Source organism: Anguilla anguilla, chromosome 6 (assembly GCF_013347855.1).
Source record: "Anguilla anguilla isolate fAngAng1 chromosome 6, fAngAng1.pri, whole genome shotgun sequence".
NCBI lineage: Eukaryota > Metazoa > Chordata > Actinopteri > Anguilliformes > Anguillidae > Anguilla > Anguilla anguilla.
Window position 1 is genome coordinate 27,612,403 of NC_049206.1, and position 18,489 is coordinate 27,630,891.

Consider the following 18,489-nt stretch of genomic DNA (forward strand, 5'->3'; position numbering starts at 1 on the left):
AGCGCCTTAACAGGGTGAGCCAACAAGCTGTTCAGTACTACATATTTTTAGAATTCCTTGACTGTTACAACAAAATATTTTACGCTATTTATTGTTCAACTGAACTATTTTTATACCATAATTATGAAATGTTTGGGAACTGGAACCAATCAAAAATTGTGAAACCAAACAGCAGTCTGTTGGCACATTCTGAATGAATGGATGAAAGGAAATCCTTTCATGTTTCTGTGATGCTGAGGTAGTGTGTAGAAGGACAGTCTACACCATGCTGACCCAAGATGTACTCTCCAGTTCAGATACTCGCATTCTGTCATTATTGCTTTCCAGGTTTACTTTGGCCGACTCCCTTTAATCCCACAGACTCACTGAATGACTGTGAATCACTTCTTGCCAGGTTGTGAAACAAGACTCTTGGTTTCTGCTGGCGTTACACTCCCTCCTGATCTGAAGCCCCAGTTTAAAGCCGTCACATCTCATTTGAGCCCCTTAAAAAAATCCTGCTGCAGTGAACAGGTCTACCACAGCAGAGAGAGAAAAGGCTTTTCTAGGGATGAGGTCATAGCCTGTGCAACTTCTTACCAGACACATGGTCTCTTTTTTTGGGAAATTAAGCTTTTTTTTAAATGAAGAGTAATACTGAAATTGTCCATCAGAGTCTTGCCTAAGAACTAAGAACGTTTGTGTAAGAATTGTGGAATGATGTGCAGCAACTAAGTTTGTATTTGCTGTGTGTAACAGCTGTCAAACTACAAGTAAGAATTGTTAGAATGGGCAGAAAGTGTGTTTTTTTCTGCTTACTGTGTGGGAACTCTTATAATAGCTGTGTAATGATACAGGAACTTTCCATAAAAATCTTTCAGGAGCATCCGGGCATGTCTATACATCAGAGTTGTCATTATATTGGAACAATGGTTATAAAAGCAGTAGAAACAGACACATGTGCACGTGCACACATACAAGCAGGAAGTGTTTAAAAAAGCTGTCTGACAGGGGAACTATGCAGAAGAAGGCTGTGTCACGGGAGGGAAGGGAAAAGAGAGTGCTCCGCAGGCACGCTCTGTGTGTCAGCGCATTTGGCAGACAGCTCCGGCGCTGACCTGGTCTCTCCAGGCTTGAGGCAGCTGACACTCTGGCACCCTGCCACCCTGGGACTTAAAGCCGTGGCAACGTGCAGCCCGCCATGTACGCCATGCAGCTCAGAGCTAGGAATATTCCGGAGAGCAGGCGTCACACCGAGTCAACAGCGACCACTACTGGACGATCACAGAAACTCAGTTATGCATTTATGCGCATGATTATGCACTCAGTGCAGATGAGGAGATAAAAGACATCTGTGGAAAATGATTATTGGTAAAAGGCACTATGGTTTTCAGGGGGCAAAACATAATAGTCAACAATGCATTTATATTTGTTTGATTGATTACAAAAACAATTTTTGAAGATTGAGAAGTGTATACCCTCTAAAATGTAACAGCTGGCCAAGAAACAGCTGAGTTACCAATTGTCCAATTTCTTTTGATCCCCTTTGTAAATACCATCAAATTAAGCTGACAGTCTGCACTTTCACCTTATATATTTTTTTTAAATTAATTTCAAACCCAATGTGCTTTCCAAAACAAAAAAAGAATGTGTCACTGTTCAAATACTCATGGACTACATTATGGACAAATAGTTATGGCTTGCAAACATGTTAAGAAATATATATAGTCATATTAAAGAAAAAAAAACATAAAGTTTGTAACAGTTTCTAGTACTTCATTGGTTAGTGGCTGTGAACCATACCTTAAAGACAAATCTGATCTGTGGGTGAATGTTTACAATTGCACAGTCTTGTTTAATGAAACATCTGGTTACATAACAGGCCACTGGGGTTAGTTAGTCATAAGGCCACTCTATCAAAAAGCATAATTTCAGCAGAAAGGATTCCTGGTTTTTAGATTAGCTGATCAGATGGGTGAGCTAGCTTGGACAGGCCACAAACTCTGCCTAACAGGAAGTGACCTCAGATAGTCAATCTCTGCCAGCCACATCCTCACACCGCAGGTACTTTTGACTCACTAGATACTCAGCGCCAGTCTCTTCATATTAAAATTTGCGTCCCCTTTAAAGTGATTCATTCCAATTTATGGAAATTCATTAAGGCTCATGACCAAACACAATGGACAGTGTGTACTATAATATGGCTTCAGAACCTCCAATTACCAAACTGTAACTGGAGGTTGATGAGAAGACATGACAGGAAAAACACAGTTTCTGAGTGTTGGGAGAGTCTAAAAAATTCTGCCCACACCTTGTGCTCACTGTTGGTTGAGCGTGGGATTCATGGTCACTTTGAGCTGAATTCTGATGGTGTCTGTGACCCTTGGCCCTCTAGATCTCTCTCCATCCTGCCCCTGACAATAGTCTCGCAAGTTCTGGTTCTGGGGTATTAGGGGCAGTTTGTCACAATGATGCAAGGATTAGAACAGGCCAACAAGGTCACCTAGGTTAATCCTCCACGGGAAGTTTTGGATCAGAACAAGCTTGAGCCGGTAATCAGTATTCTGCTTAGTCCCAGGTCACACTAAGACAGCTACACAAAGGTCACACAACACCACAAAAAATGAGATAACAATACAAAGGTCTTTAAGCTCTACTCTGCCTGTCCGAAATGAACAAAGAAATCTGTGTCAAAATAGGGTCCCAGAAAACTAATAATCAATACAGTGCACGTCATACCTCATACACATTTTTTTTACATCAAATAAAATTTTGTAAATCCAGTTGACTTGACAGACAATGCATTTTTTCCAATATTTTCTGGATGGATTTTCCAGAAGTTTCTGACAGAAGGCAGTGTGCGTAATTTTACTTGTGCATGAATGGTTGAGTGTGTGTTTGTTTGCAGAGTTTAGGCACTATGACTCAGAATCGGGAGAGCGACAAGTGCTCACCACAGCTGTGGGTGTACGTGAAGCCTGGCAGGAATGCACTCCTCCATACTAGCCTCTCTTTAGCTCCTTCTCTCTTTTCTCCAGACCAAAGACCTTGACAATGAGAGATGTCTGTTCAGTCCAATGGATATCTGTGACACACAGAAACCCAAAACCCATTTCCCACGGTTTGTGCATCTGGCCTCGAGTGACCCAATATATTGTGCATGTGAGTGCATGTGTGTGTGTGTGTGCTCATATGTGCTTCAACACAAATTATCTGTTAAAATAATCGATTTGTCACGTCTGCAACATCAAAATCTATAAACCCATTTAGAAAGGAAAACTCATCTCTGGCACATCCAGAGATCAGAACAGTTCCTGCGCATATCACTTGTGTACTGAGATAGTGTGAGTCCACACAGGAGTGCCTACTCATGAATGAAGCCAGGCCATGCTACCAGTATCAGAGTAAAATTCCTTTGCTCCTCCAATCACCAGGCAGTTGGTCTTTATAGGTACAGGGAACATTGCAAAAATCTTCTTGTTTGTCTTCAAACTCATGTGACCCTGATTAAAAGTAACAGTCATGCCTTTGTGCACCTTAGAATACAATCAAGGTCAGCAAGGCTGAAACAGGCAAAAGAGTACTGTTTGAAGCGCACACAGCCATACAGTTAAATCAACTCTAGACCTTTTGTTAGCTTTCTTGAGCATGAACTATTGATGCACACACTGCTGGCCAAGAAGCAGCTGAGCAGCCAGTTGGCCCATTACTTTTGCTTCCCTAAAATGGGGGGCTCTGTGTAAAAAGGGCTCTAATTCCTACACGATTCATGTAATGTGCATGTAAATAAACCCAAATTAAAGCTGTCAGTCTGCACCTCATAGTCATTGTCTTATTTCAAATCCAATGGGCTGGAGTACAGAGTAAAAACAAACAAAAAAGGCAACATTTGCATTTAACTGTACATGTACACAAACATGCGTGCACGTCTACACATACGCAAACAAATGCACACACGTTTTTTCACACACATAAAGGAACACATGCACACAAAATCATGCACAAACAAATAAATACATGCTCACACAATAAATGGAAGCAAGCTCATGCAACAGATGCATGCACGATGATGCAGTTACACATATTACATGTTGTACATTTTGGGATATGCCCCTTTATGTTTTGGATGGTGATGCAAACTCAGCAAACTTCAGTTTACTGCTAAGTTAGGCTAAAGAAACCGGCATTTTATTTTTTTAAGTTTCATCCTAATTACATGTAACTTAAGTACACCAACTTATTTCCAAAATAGAATTTGCAGTAGTTTGTAATATATCATTTTAGTAAAATACACTAAATTGTTTTGTTAAATATTATAATTATTTAAAACCCAGTTCAGCATTATTATTATATTGGGCTGTCAACTAGTATTTGGGCAATAGTAGAACAAGTATGAATACCTAAAGTGGGATGGAGTTTTCTGCGCATGTTAATGGTCAGAGAGGTCAGAGGTGACAGATAGTTATGATTTTGAGCTTTGATTTTATGGGGAAGCAAAAAGGGACTAAGACAAGTTCATATTTCTGATGGGAAAAACTCTCAGATTTATTATTTGAAAACTAAATTATTATGAATATTTAATGTACTTTTTAAAAGCTTTGAAAGTCAGTCCTGACTGCCAAGCAATTCTTCATAGCAAAGTGTCATGAATCAAAGCTTTTGGGGCAGGTCAGAAAGAATTCCCAAGGTCTTCTTTGCCCCCTAGTGGTGAAAATAATAGGGACACACTCCTGCTTTGAATGTGTGTACATGAATGACCAGCAGAACATTTCACAATTTTTGAAGACAGAATGCACCCAGGTATAGTGGAACATTCCAAGGGAAAAGTGTGTGCATTCTCAGACAACAAGCAAGACAGTAGTTTTATAAGAAGTCTCCATGGCAGTGCAGCAGCAGACTTACTGTTGAGCACCAATGTACATTAAAATGGTTCTTTAGAGGGCAAATCTGCCACCAAGAGAATTGCTTCAAAACTGATCATTTAACTCAGAGAAAAAATAGAGCAAGTTGCCTATCAATTTGCCTTAGTGCATATTTAGAGCAGAGAATTTAATTGCATATTCTTTCATGATAAAAAAGGTCTTGCGGTTTTACAAAGGCCACTCATTTGCATGTGCACAGTGTTCCTTTCTGTTAGTCAAGCTACAGAAAACCAAATACATTGCATTAATTCCAGGTTACGGAAACATTGCCAATGTGTCTTTATTTTTTCCTCTTTACTTTCTTTACTCGAACAACCTGGAAACAGATCTTAACCACACCCACTACCACTGCACACCTAGAATCCACTCCCAGTACACGCAAACACACAGACAGTATCCAACCCACCTGTTGCACACACCTGTTTTTGCCTTTCATTGACTACACACAGTATCCACCTCACTACTCGCAGACACTTACTGTACCTCTGAACACACAACCATACACACAGACACACGCATGCCATATCCACCACATTCCCACTACACAACTACAACTACACACACACAGAGTTACAGCTCGCTTCAGTTACAAACAGCATTCACCCTACTCTAGCAACACAAACACAATCTATCCCTCCTCACACAAAGTATGTGGCCTATTTCACACACTTATCTGGAAGAAGGGGGTATGCAAGCTGTTAACCCAAAAATATAATCAATGTGACTCCCAAGTGATGGAGTTCTGGCCTGGATTAATCTGTATCATATCCTATCCACAATGCCAAACCACTGGATCAAGGCTGCTACTGTGCCTCGTTCAACATGCAAACCTGAACTGAGAAGTGCCTCCATCCCTCACACAAATGACTATAATGTACACAACACTACCTTTGCCCCAGGCTAAAGTCCATAAGGATTGTGTTAAAGTTCAATGTGTTAAACTGGAAACACAGCCCATTCTTAATGAGACATGATAGTTCAGGTTACAGATGAATGAGAACTAAGTGTGAGTGAATGGATGAGTACATGTAAGTGAATGAATGAGAAGGTGAATGTGTGAGAAGGTCAAAAGATGAGAAACTAATTGTGGGAGAAGGTGAGAAAGTGAGAAGGTCAGCAGGTGAGAAAACAAATGGGTGAACAAGCGAATTGGCGAGAAGGTAAATGGGAGAATCAAACACACAAGCTAAGTAATATCCCACAATCCTTTTTTTGTTGCATGTGATGCCTGTGTTGGTCACAAAAGAGATGGTGCAGCCTAGAGATTACTCTGTAGTACTTACTGTATGCCCTTCCTGTAAACAGACACATAGCAGCAAAGGGAGGTGCTAAATGTAACTGAAAGTCTGGGCATGTACATTGAAGCAGGTCAGAACAATGTTTTTTTTTATTATATGGAACACATTCCTTTGCAATTATATTTTATAACCCGTTTTATAACCCCTTACATGTGCCTTTTATAACCCAGGGTTCAACGTGAAGAAATAAGATAACGAATCTACCTGCTGCAAGTAAATTTATGCTTGTTTGAAATGGAAAAGTTCATGTCAGGGGTGAATTCCTGGACTACTACTTGATTACACTTAGGCTAGTACCCAGACTTTGCACCAGCTGGTGGTCTGAACTGTTAAATCGGTCGTAGCTACGTCCAATGTTCTGTTCAATATTTACACCTGTTGCACCATCTAAAAATATGACTTGGCGCAGCTAGTCCAGCGTAGACTATGTGTGTTCATGTTGATACATTCTATCATGTAAATGTTGCTAGGCAGTGTGTGTTGCTAGACAACAATACCACTATTGCTTTATTTGTTGACATTAATCATATGCCATAAAAGTATTCTGAAAAGCACCATTGGCATAAAATCTGAGGCTAGTGCAATTAGCAACTGCGATGCCGGCGACAGCGCACCGGTCCGATCAGAGACTTGCTCTAATTTAGGTGAGAGCTCATTGATTAATTCAAACAACTAAACCCTGCCGAAACAAAAGTGTTCAATCAGCTCGCTATCCCTGTGTGTATGGAGACGATTTGCTCAGTCTCGTAATATGCTTTTGCATTTCAAAGCGCGCTGGTTGGCCAATCCATAAATCGCTGCTAGATGTTCAAGAGAGGAGTGTGTATCAATGTTAGGTTTATATGAACTGAATTACTTACGTTGTAGAAAATAATTCATTGTCATAAGGAATTGCCACAGTTAATTTTAACCTGGCAAGCTGGCTAGAAAGTAATAAATGCATTGCTAGCTAACTTGAATAGGATTGTAAGCATCAAACAACCTTGATTGTAAGGCTAGCTTTGCTTGTTACCTACCTACACACTTCTCTCTTGAGCGTCTAGCAGCGATTATAGCCTAACTATCGAGATTCTAAGTAACTGGAGATAAAACTTTGTTTTGTACTCCACGTAGATCATAAAACCTTGAATATAAAAACGACTCATTGAAATCGGTTGAGAAATATAAACGTTATAGTGCTTTTTATCCAGAAAAATCGCAGCTCCCCCGTTCACTTCTATTTGTTTTCAGGCCAGTCTTGCCTGGTCCAATATGACGGCGACGTTGACGTATCGCAGCAACGGGCCGAAGCAGTCAATGCGGCGTCTATGAGTAAATTAGAGGAAAATACAGACTTCGCTTATCCTGTGCGAATATGCCGCACGAAACACAGACGTGGGGGGAGTAATTTCTAAATCGCATGAGGTCCCCAGGTAATACTAGTCACGTGCGAATAGGGCTTTAAACTAGCAGGGATTGCTCTGTTTTATGGATGCCTACTCATGTTGGGGTGCGGTGGAATCATAGGGCTGATGTACTGGCAAAGCATTCTATTAGGAGGGATGAGCTTACAATGTCTGTGAAATTGGGGAGGTCAGAGATGAAGATGTTGCTCCAGCAGGCCGTACAATCACAGTAGCTGGCCTTGTAGGATGGTGTCTGTAAAAGGAGACATCTATGCCGGAGACAATAGACAGTGGGCAGTGTAAGTAATGTGAGGGATAGTATACGGGATGGAGTAGTGGTGGCTAGACTTCATCGGGGCACACATGGCTTAATCATTCTCGGTGGTTTAGGGTCAGCGGACATCAGGGTTCAAATTATGGGGGGGATTGGGGGGTCTGACCCCCCTAATTAAGACTTGGACCCCCCCCCCCCCCCCCCAAAAGAGGTAAAAACAACAGGACGGGGGTGTCAAAACATTTATATATCCTTCTTAACTGTAATTGTAAATATTACAATATATTTCCCATAAGTGGCATCACTAGGGTTGGTGTCTAGTGACGCCACTGATGGGAAATATATTGTAATATTTACGATTACAGGTAAGAAGGATATATAAATGTTTATCCCCCGACCTGTTGTTTTTACCTCTTTTGGGGGGGTCCAAGACTTAATTAGGGGGGTCAGACCCCCCCAATCCCTCCCGTAATTCGAACCCTGGCGGACATGCGATGAGCGACTGTTTTGCGTGTCATGTGGCTGAAACAGTAGAACATGTGCTGTTTGAATGCCTGAATTATGCGACAGAGAGAGGCAGATGGAGGAGAGAATTAGTGAATGGGGGCTGTGCTCATTTTTCTCTTTTCAGTGTATTAGGGCACTCAGGGATAAGTGGCATTCAGCTGAACTGTCTGATGGAATTCCTTAAAGATGCAGGACTATATTACAGGATTTAATAGCAAGGTTCCTTTCACCATAGTTAAGGATATAAATTCAGATGTCAGTGATCCAGTGGGTGGTGATATGCATAATATAGGTAAATCCTGCTGATAAATACCAGAGAAGAAGAATAAATTACTGCTCTGGCTCTCCCATGCTGCAGACCTTCACTCCTGACATTTACTTGTAAAATGAAGTGAAAAAAATTTTAAAACCCTCTCTAACAACATTATAAAAAACATTAGATTAAGATTTTTTTATGAAAATTCATCTTAGACTGAGCACTCCATTTTGGAATTGAATCTACTACAAACAATATGTAACTATTTGTACATTATAAATTGTGGTGACAGTGGTAGTCATGAAAATGCACACTTCACAATTTGTACTGTCTCTCTTCTTCCTTTTCTCTCTAAAACCCTTGAACATTCTGTCTGTTTTTCACCACCACTTCCTTTTCTCACTCAAAATGACTGCCCAGACTTGCAAGAGTCAGGGCAGGCCAGTCACCTGAGATGGTCCTAATTTCAGTCAGTGAGCAGCTCCATTCTCCTGCTCACCCACTCTGCAGCGTTTGATACATTTCACCAGCACCTCCTGCTGTCTTACCTGACTATGCTGGAAATCTGCAGCTCCGCCCACAACTTTCCATTCACCAAGTTCATTTGTTCAATGTATTTAAATGGGACAATGCATGTAAATGTCCCAGTTTTAGCTAGCAAAAGAGCAAATCCACATCCATAGCCCCTGGGCCAGTTAAAACATAAATTCATAGTTAATGTTACCATTTACCAACTACAATGAAACATGCAAAGTTATGTTTTAATAACATCATACTAACATCAGCTGAGTTATAGGAGTGAGTTGATACAGATAGTGACATGCATGACAGGGTGTGCTAATTTGGTCCACAAGTAGGACGGCATCATTTTTAATGCTAATTAACTTATGTGAAGTGAAATTAAAAGTATTAACATCACCTGCACTCTATGCCAGTTTATCATGCATTATTAATTTGGCCTTATGCTTAAAATTTGATATTGGGCCATATGAAGTTTCATATGACCGCTTTTCTCCACTGTTCAATTGCTGCTATACATGTTGGTACATTTGTGATGCTGCACTTTCTTGGCATATTGGTCAAGAGTCTACTGTGCTAGAGAGATTAACAACTGTCTCAGACTGTACAGAAGTTCTAATTCTATTGCATATGAATGTCCCAGTGTTAGCTAGCTAATGAGCTAGTGGCCTCAATATGTAGCATGACCCCTGACCCCTTCTTATTCCTCTAGCACAATTCAGGGTAGCAGCACCAAAGAGATTTGTAGACCTGTGAATTAACCCTGAATCATCATTTGTTTGATAGGGCAAGTGACCAAGTAGTTTTACATGTTTAACCCTTGGCTTTACCTTCCCCAAGCTTTATTGTGGACCCCTGCAACCTTTGCACTACTTAACACCTAATTGAAAGTGATCCTTTTATATAATGTCAAATAAATGTTATAATGAGTGCCACACCTAGGAGTGGTTAAGGTTCTAACCTATGGTAGCCTATGGGAGAGAGAGAGAATGTGAATGTGTGTACGTAAATAAGCCTCACTCACAAGCACACATATTTTAATAAAGCTTTTAATCATTTAAATCGTCCCTCAAATTTGATTGTCATAGTAAAAACAAACAAAAAACATTTTAAGATCAAAAGTTAAAACTGGCGGTAATACGGAAATTTTATAACTGAAATTTTAGCATTTTCTGCTAGCAGAAAAAAGGGCACCTTTCATCTCACAGCTCATATGTCAGCTAGGCATTCTGAGATATTATTTACTTCTTCACCATTCCCCCCTCATCACTGCATTGCTGTGGATGTCCAGTTACCCGTGGTACCTCAGTTCAATATAAACATTAAAAGCATGCACACAATCATCTTATGATCATAAGCTCCAGCACCCACATGGTTCAAGCGATTGGCTGATTGTAAACATTGACCGACTGGTTTTCCACAAGCACTCAGGAGAACAAGCTCCGCCCCTACAGTGAAAAGGGCAGTCCCACACCACCTCGCTGCGACACTCTGTACTTCCGCCGGAAGTTGGGGTACTCGCCACCCCCCATCTGAGACTGGCCCAGGAGCGCTGGAGGAATGATGTACCACATGACCACTCCCGAGGGGTTGATGGAGATGGTGAAATCAGTGGTGTCGTTCAGTCCTGGCATCAACTTTTCTGAGAACACATCATACACCTGTAGAAGAAATGAAAAAAGAAGGGGGCAGGTGAGAAGGGAGAAAGTAGTAGGAGATGAATGGTGTGGGGAATGAGAAAGGAGAAGTGAAGAGGATGAGCGATTTCAAAAGTCGTAGGTATGCAAGAAGAGGTACTTCAGAAATCACGAGAGCTTTGCATCACTTTGTCACTGGTGAATTCTTTTTTCTTTTCTTGATCAGCAGTAGGCATTTGCTTCAGAATGGGTTGGGCGACACAATAGGTGTGTCAATGAAACCATTTGGCGCTGGGCTAATTTGGTGTCTAATAATTTGTCTATCCTTTTTTCATTAGAATGGTTAATTACATTACTGTTACCATATTTTTAAATGCACTACTCTTGTTTTGTAGTGTCAACATAAGAGTCCTTAATGAATAAAGCACTGCATTTGAATAAATGAATAAAGCCCGCCATTAGCATAGGTAGTGATTCCAATATTACTAAAGTAATTAATTTGGAGGGCTACTTTTATCTTTCCTTCTGTAAATCGGGGCTTCCAGGGAAAGCCCAGGCCAGGTGAGAAAGTGAGGCAATACCTCTGCTGAGAAAAACCAGCTCAAAGCAGTGTTCCAAAGATGAACCGGTAACGTTAGAATCTTTCAGGTCCAACAAGACGATCTACAGCTGTGACCCCTTTCACACAGCACCTGGTTCCAGCAAAACCGCAGAATTTCCCCAACAATCTGCTGCCATCTTTCTGACATGAATGGGGGTCAAAACCAAGGCCATCATTTTACAATGACATCATTACAGCGAGTATATATGTTGCGACTTTTTTGAAGTGAAAGTATCCCCATGTTTTTAGTGCTCAAGGGCCATGTGTCACACGCTTATGTAACAGCAACAGGCTGCAATAACAGCTCAGACTGTGAGTGAGTGAAGGGTAGTGAGCGGCGGGTGAGACAGACACCTGGTAGCTGGCGGCAGTGTAGTTCAGTTTCCCCAGGGAGGTTGTGTATCGATACGGCATGTCAGTCCGGCGACTGAAGAACACCAGAGCGCTGGCTGCGTTTGACAGGGGGCGCCAGTATACCTCAATGCCATACTTCTCCTACAAAAATAAACCAATTCAGAGAAGGAGCGAGATATAGACAGACAGGCAGAGAGAGAAAGATGAGGAGAGAGAAGACAGAAAGAGAGAGGTGGGGAGGTAGGGAGAGAGAAAGACAAAGAGGTTATAGTGAGGTTACCATGCAAGCAACACTGACTCTTCCTCAATAAAACTCATGAGAAAGGTTATGAATATGACAATAATTTCAGTGTTTTATTTTTTAAATCTTTAAGGTTTTATTGTGTGAATACAATCTTTGTATATACAGTAGTGTCACATCTCATTTTCACTGGAAATGAAATACTTCTTAAAAAACTTTTTATGAACAACTTATTTTACATTTATATTTACTTCCTGTGTTGAGGGCAATAAATTGAAAGTGGAAGAGAGATTTAATCATTTCAATGCAGCCTCTGTGTAAACAGCTCACTCTATGGGGAGTTCATGTTGTCAGTTTTGTGTTCCCGTTCACCTTCAGAATGCGTCTGCCCTGGACACCCATTTTGTCCTGGTTGATGGCAATGACGCCCTTGTTTTGTAGGATGGTCCGTGCTTCGCTGTTCAGAGTTCGAAGGTCATTGGACATGAAAAGTGGTGCGGCCATGATTGCCCACAGAGCCATCTGAGAGCGAGACTGGTCCACACTGAGCCCAAAGTCCCCAATGAGCAGCTGGGAGAGAATGACAGCATATCAGTGAGACTGGTCAGATAAACGAGCCACTGCCAGAGAAACTGATAAGAAAAACAATAGTCAGTGAGACCAACGAGAAAAACATCAGCAAGCGTTAGCATGAAACAGTTATCTTCTTGACCACAAGTGGTAGTGGAAAAATACTGGACAAGGAAATGTATGTTAAAGCAGATACAATTTACAGCAGTATGATACATCACTGTTCAATTATGCAGGTATGAACTAATACATATAGGCAGGTGTAATTATTATTATTTGTTTAACACAAATGCTAATTATTTCTTCATATTTGTTTTATGTTGATATTACATTTATTACATATTACATTTATTATTCCAAAATGAGAAATGGTTGCGAAATACCACATTAAATGTCATTATACATGTTTCCATAATTTGTGCCAGTGCTGTAACCAGGAACAATGAAATGCCATAATATGACATTTCAATTAATGTTTCCTGTCTATGATAAATCAAGGGGATATTGGTTTTCACTTTCTATACTATGCACAGATAAACTGAAATCAGAGACTGATAATTTAGAAATGTAGTGGTGATAGACCAGGATGTTATTATTTTTGATGTTCTTAATTTCAACCAGAAATAATTTGTCCCATAACACTGTTTGCCCTATGTCTTTAAAAAACGAAACCAGTACAGAGTGCTCCTGTGAACTCAATGCACCAGAAATGGTTGCCACAAATGTAATTGAACACCCCGTATCCACACATGTGCCCCACTTCCAAGTAAGGTTATGTTGGCAACCCTTACAGATACACATTTAGAACTGCCCAAATGTCCATCATGACAGTCAAAATGACAGAATCAGAACCAGGTGGACAGGTTAATTTGTCATTCAGACAGACAGAATCAGAGACTGGTGTAACAGGTTGGACGGGTAATTGGTCATGCAGAGACAGACAGGTGGACAGGTACAGAAACAGAGAGCAGTAGACAGGTAATGCGGGTAAAAGGTCACACTGCCTCTGAGAGAATCAGAGGCAGGCAAGCAGGTCATGCAGACAGACCATGTCAGGGTCATTCCAGCGGCCAGGGCCCGCGACAGGCTGTAGAATGTCCTGATGGTTGGAGAACCAGTCCACAATGTTCAGCACGCTATCCCATGAGTCCTGGATGTCACCATAGTTACGCCACAGGTTGCATATTGAGCCCAGCTGTGTGTAGTTCACCTGGGGAGAGAGGGAAAGTCACAGCAAGGTGCGTGTGAGAGAAAGTGTGTTTCTTTCTGAGTGTGTGGAGATGGAGAAATAGAATGAGAAAAGAGAGGTATGATGGAATGGTATAAAACATGTAATATAGTTGATCAAAGTATGTGATATTGGGATGGTAGGCATGCCATCCACCAAGTTATGCTTGACTGGCATGCCCCAAAACTATACAGGACTAAGGGTTTGCCTCTTTTCAGGATTACCCACAAAATAACTGCAATGACCAGACTCCATCTCCTCACAAACATTACCTTGTGTACCTTCTTTCCTCACATAAATTTGCAGGATTCAGATGAAACTTTACACAGCCATGCAATAGTGTTCCCAACTTGGGATATTTTTCTCTTCATCTTCATTTTTGTGCAGTATAGTATCAGTAACCCCCATTAATCTCTATCTACTTCAACTCAAGTAAGCACACTTCAATCAATCACAACACCACAATGATTATAATAGCCATTTGTAGAACACACAGGTCAGCTTTTTTCTTAGATAAGAATTTTGACATTTAATTTTCTACAAGCAGCTTACACTGTGGCCATCTGGCTGCTCAAGGTCGCAGTTATGATCGTTCTGTCTGTGACACTTACCTTGGGTGGAAGCCCACCCTGGTAGGCAGGCCAACTGCAGGAATAGCCAATGGGACGCCCTGTGGCATTCAGAGCCTTTGACATGAGCGGGTAGCCTATAAGAGAGGGATGCACATACAAGTGTCAAATGTTGACCTAAGCATTACACATAAAGAAGTGCACCAAATGTCCTTGAATCAGGCCAAAACTCCTGTTTCTCTACTTCACCCCTATTCTTCCCCCCCCCCCGTTCTCTTTTCCTTTCCCTGTCCCTCTCTCTGTCACTTTTACGGGTGTGTTCTTTCATCCCTCTTCATTTTGCTTTCCTTTCAGCAGAGTAAAGCAAAGCATGTTTTCTTGTAATGCAGTTTTGTTAATGACCGGTCGCAGCATTTAAAATGTAGGATGAAACCTTGTGTACTGTGTAATGTGTAGTGTAGACTTCAAACTGTATGATGGAGAAGACACTGAACCATGTGTTGCAGTGAATAGAGTGCTGAGTCAGAGGGTTATAAACTACACTAGTGTGAGAGGTAGTGTGGAGCAGTGAGTATTGACTCGAAACCTGAGGGTAACCCACTCTCCATCCTACTTTTCTTTTCCTCTCCCCCTTCTCTTCCTCTCCCCTCTTCTCCTTTCTCTCCCTCCTCCAACTATCCTTCTCATCCTTCTCCTTTATCTTACCCTTCTCCTGCTCTGTGGCATTGGAGTAGCAGCCATCCAGTTTGAGCATGTCGATGCCCCAGTCCGCAAAAGTCTGTGCATCTGTGTCAATCTTGTCCAGTGTGGTACCAGGGTAGCCCATGCAGGTGTGAGTCCCCAGGTCTCCGTAGATGCCCAACTTCAATCCACGGTCATGAACATAGCGTGCCAGTTTTGGAATTCCCCCTGGAAACCTGGAATGAGGTCAATTTCAACTAAGATAACCCAGACTCTAAACTTAGAATAACTCAGTTAGCCATTCATTTGACCCCTGGACTAAATTAGTTTGCCCTCAATCTGACCATAGACTAACAGACCAAGACTTCAGAGGCTCCATCCAGCCCTTCAGTATAGTCTTCTTAGCTGCAATAAGACCGGCAAGCAAGGCTTTTCTGGATTTCCTGGTTCAGTACAGTTTAGAGTCATCTGACAGAAGCATTACCTCAGGAGAGAGTGGGACATCAACACGCAGCATTTTACTTAGAGTGGACACATCTTTCCATATTTCCAAAGTGCAATTTTAAGACATTCCCAAAATACATGTAGGGTCCTTCACTAGCCTCATCTGTGATCTCTTGAGTGAAGTTGCATAAACTCGGTGCACCAGTTTGTAATGAATTAATTGGTGTGCTAATTTTTTGAAGATGAAAAGATATTTTGCCAAATAGTATCCCATTGTGGGAAAAGCCCCATCTTCCCCAATTCTCTGTCCCATATCGTTGTGACTGGAAGAGCTTAAAAGTTGTATATAAATGCAACAAATCCTCTATTTGGAGGGGTGCTGTTGAAAAATGTATTCAGTGGGTGTTCAGGTGGAGGGGATTGCAAATAAATTCCAGTGACATGAAGAGCTAAATGAATCCTCAGATACATAAAGAAAGAGGAACTAGGTAACACATATTTATCTCTCAGATCCTGAAAAGACAGCATACCAGATTCATAAAAAATCCATTTTAAAAAATTGCAATAATTCCCTTTTGATCTCAAAATTGCAGAATAGACAGAAGCTACCTTGTATTTTATTTCCAATTGCAATTCAGCATTTCACACTTTCATTTCCTTATTTGCCAATATCTGTTCCCCGTGTGTGGTTTTATTTTTCTTATTTCATAAAGTGCAGTATGCAAGACTGAATGAAATGTGGCACACGAAAAAAAAAAAAAACCCTTACATACGACTCTTAATAATTGTAATAATGCAAACAGCACAGGTAGTTTTATGGAACTTCTTTGAGCTACTACTGTGTGAACTACTCATAATACTATTTATAATACATTAATAATAGCTGATAAGTAATCACTGGAATACAAATATTATAACTGAATTTTTTTTTAAATGAAGAATTGTTGTTGCTACTATACAGTTGACACTATATTATTATTATTACTATTATTATTATTGTTATTAATAATAATAATAATAATAATAATAATAATAATAATAATAATAGTAGTAGTTGTTGTAGTAGTATTAAAATAAAGTGTATTAATAATAATAATAATAATAATAATAATAATAATGAGGAGGGGGTACCTTTTGGGATCTGGCTGCAGCCGCCCCTGTTCGTCTCTCTTCCTGGAGGACCAGCAGTCGTCAATATTGATATAATCGTACCCCAGCTCCCTCCAGCCATCCTCTGCCAACCTGTCAGCCATATCCCTGAAAAGCACCTCACTGCAAAGAGCACAGCACAATTATAACCTCTCACTGCAGAGAGCACTGAGCATTGTCAGTGCAGTACAGAGTAAAACATTTAAAAATATATTTTAACAAAAAAAAAAAAAAAAAAATTTAGCGTATATTTAGCCCTGGGGTCCAATATACGAGTGAAAGGGTGTTGGTGTGCACTGCACAGCACAATTGAGCCAGGGTACTTTGCAGAAGCATATACATATACAGGAAGAGTGTTGCCCACCAATACCATTCAAGAAAACATCCCAATTTGTAGAATTGGTAGCATTCCATGTGCAAATACTTAAAAAAACATGCATATAAGCAGTATATCTGAACAACAAAAACTGATGCTAATAATTATGTGGAGTCTAACATTACGTTAGACTCCACATAATTATTAGCATTCTTCTAACTTATCTGATTGGTGTCTGAATATTTACGGTACAAAACATAAAAATTACTTGGTCTGGCTTTACTTGAATATAATTACATTCAGGAATTTCATCTCATCCCTCTGCTTTACCTGATGCAGTTCTTGGGGTCATTGTCACAATCAATGTCACAGCGATATCGTTCCCATGCCAACCATCCCATAGGAGGGGTCCTCATCAAACCATTGTCCAAAGCAGTGGCGACTGTGGTGAGTGCCAATGCAAAAATAACCCCTGGCAAGCCCATTCTTGATAGAAACTAATGGGGAGAAAACACTGGGAAGAACACCAAACTGTTACATGTCCTTCAGCTACAAGGCTGCTCATATCATGGTGCACATCTCAGCAGTCACCCGACTAAATGTTAATCAGAAAAAGCACACATAACTGAGTACACAAAGGACTATAACATTAACCTGTTAGAGTGCCACACCACCAAAAACAGTTGGGACTATAAAATAGTCAAATGATTGGCAAACAATCACCTGAACATCACATGACAATATAGACCGCTCAAAACCAGCAGAACAGGTGGTGGAGACGACAGGAGGTGAAAAAGCAGGAAGTCAAGCAAACATGAGGTGAAAGAGACTGGATGTGTAGACAGTGAATCTACACAATCTGTATAGGCAGTGAATGGGAGCAGTGAACATAGTTATTGAATACTCTTTTCAGACACAACAGTGAGGAAACAGTTTGCAGACACTCACACAGGAACATTGACAGAAAGGGTGTGTGTAAAGTCTCCATATAAGCTAAATTGCATTCCGTATACATACTACATAAAAGCTATTACACCAGTACAACATTTCATACTGTACCAGCTCATCTCTATACATATATCTCCAGTCTGAGGCTGGCTAGCTAGCTTTTCCCTGTTATTGACAAATATTTTTTTAATATAACCAAATATTGTTAACAAATACAAAGTGAGAAAACTCACAAAAGCAAAATATGTAATATAAAAACAGAAATGCAGGAAATGCCCTTACTTTATATGTTCACAGTTTCTGTGCTGCAATTTTATCTCCTGGCTTCCTGGTTCGCACTGCTGTCTCTCCACTGAAAACCCCTACATAAAAGATGATATGTCATATGACCAGTACTGTCTGTCATGTGACCAGAATCATGTGAGCCTCACTGTCAAATGACTGAGTGAGAGGAAGGGGAGGGACCAGACCTTCTTTGACTGTAGAGTTTTCAGCGGCTTTCTCACTGTTACAGTGGAAGTCATGCAGTTCTTCTAAAGCCTCCCTGCTTCCTTTGTAATCAGTGACTTGTTGACAGTAAATCACCTGTCTCTTTAATTCTTTTTTTTAAA

At 40.6% G+C, this 18,489-nt stretch overlaps 1 protein-coding gene across 1 annotated transcript; it reads right to left on the reverse strand.

Annotated features, from left to right (window-relative positions):
• Window positions 1–10,172: 10,172 nt before the first annotated feature.
• On the reverse strand, window positions 10,173–18,276 carry LOC118230805 (alpha-N-acetylgalactosaminidase-like). Its single transcript, XM_035424129.1, has 9 exons — window positions 18,161–18,276; window positions 17,261–17,444; window positions 16,597–16,737; window positions 15,046–15,257; window positions 14,383–14,477; window positions 13,592–13,753; window positions 12,346–12,543; window positions 11,733–11,873; window positions 10,173–10,801 (listed from the first exon to the last, which is right to left on the reverse strand). The coding sequence occupies exons 2-9, from the start codon at window positions 17,413–17,415 to the stop codon at window positions 10,589–10,591; spliced, it is 1,317 nt and encodes a 438-aa protein (XP_035280020.1). The 5' UTR covers window positions 17,416–17,444; window positions 18,161–18,276; the 3' UTR covers window positions 10,173–10,588.
• Between the last annotated feature and the right edge of the window lie 213 nt (window positions 18,277–18,489).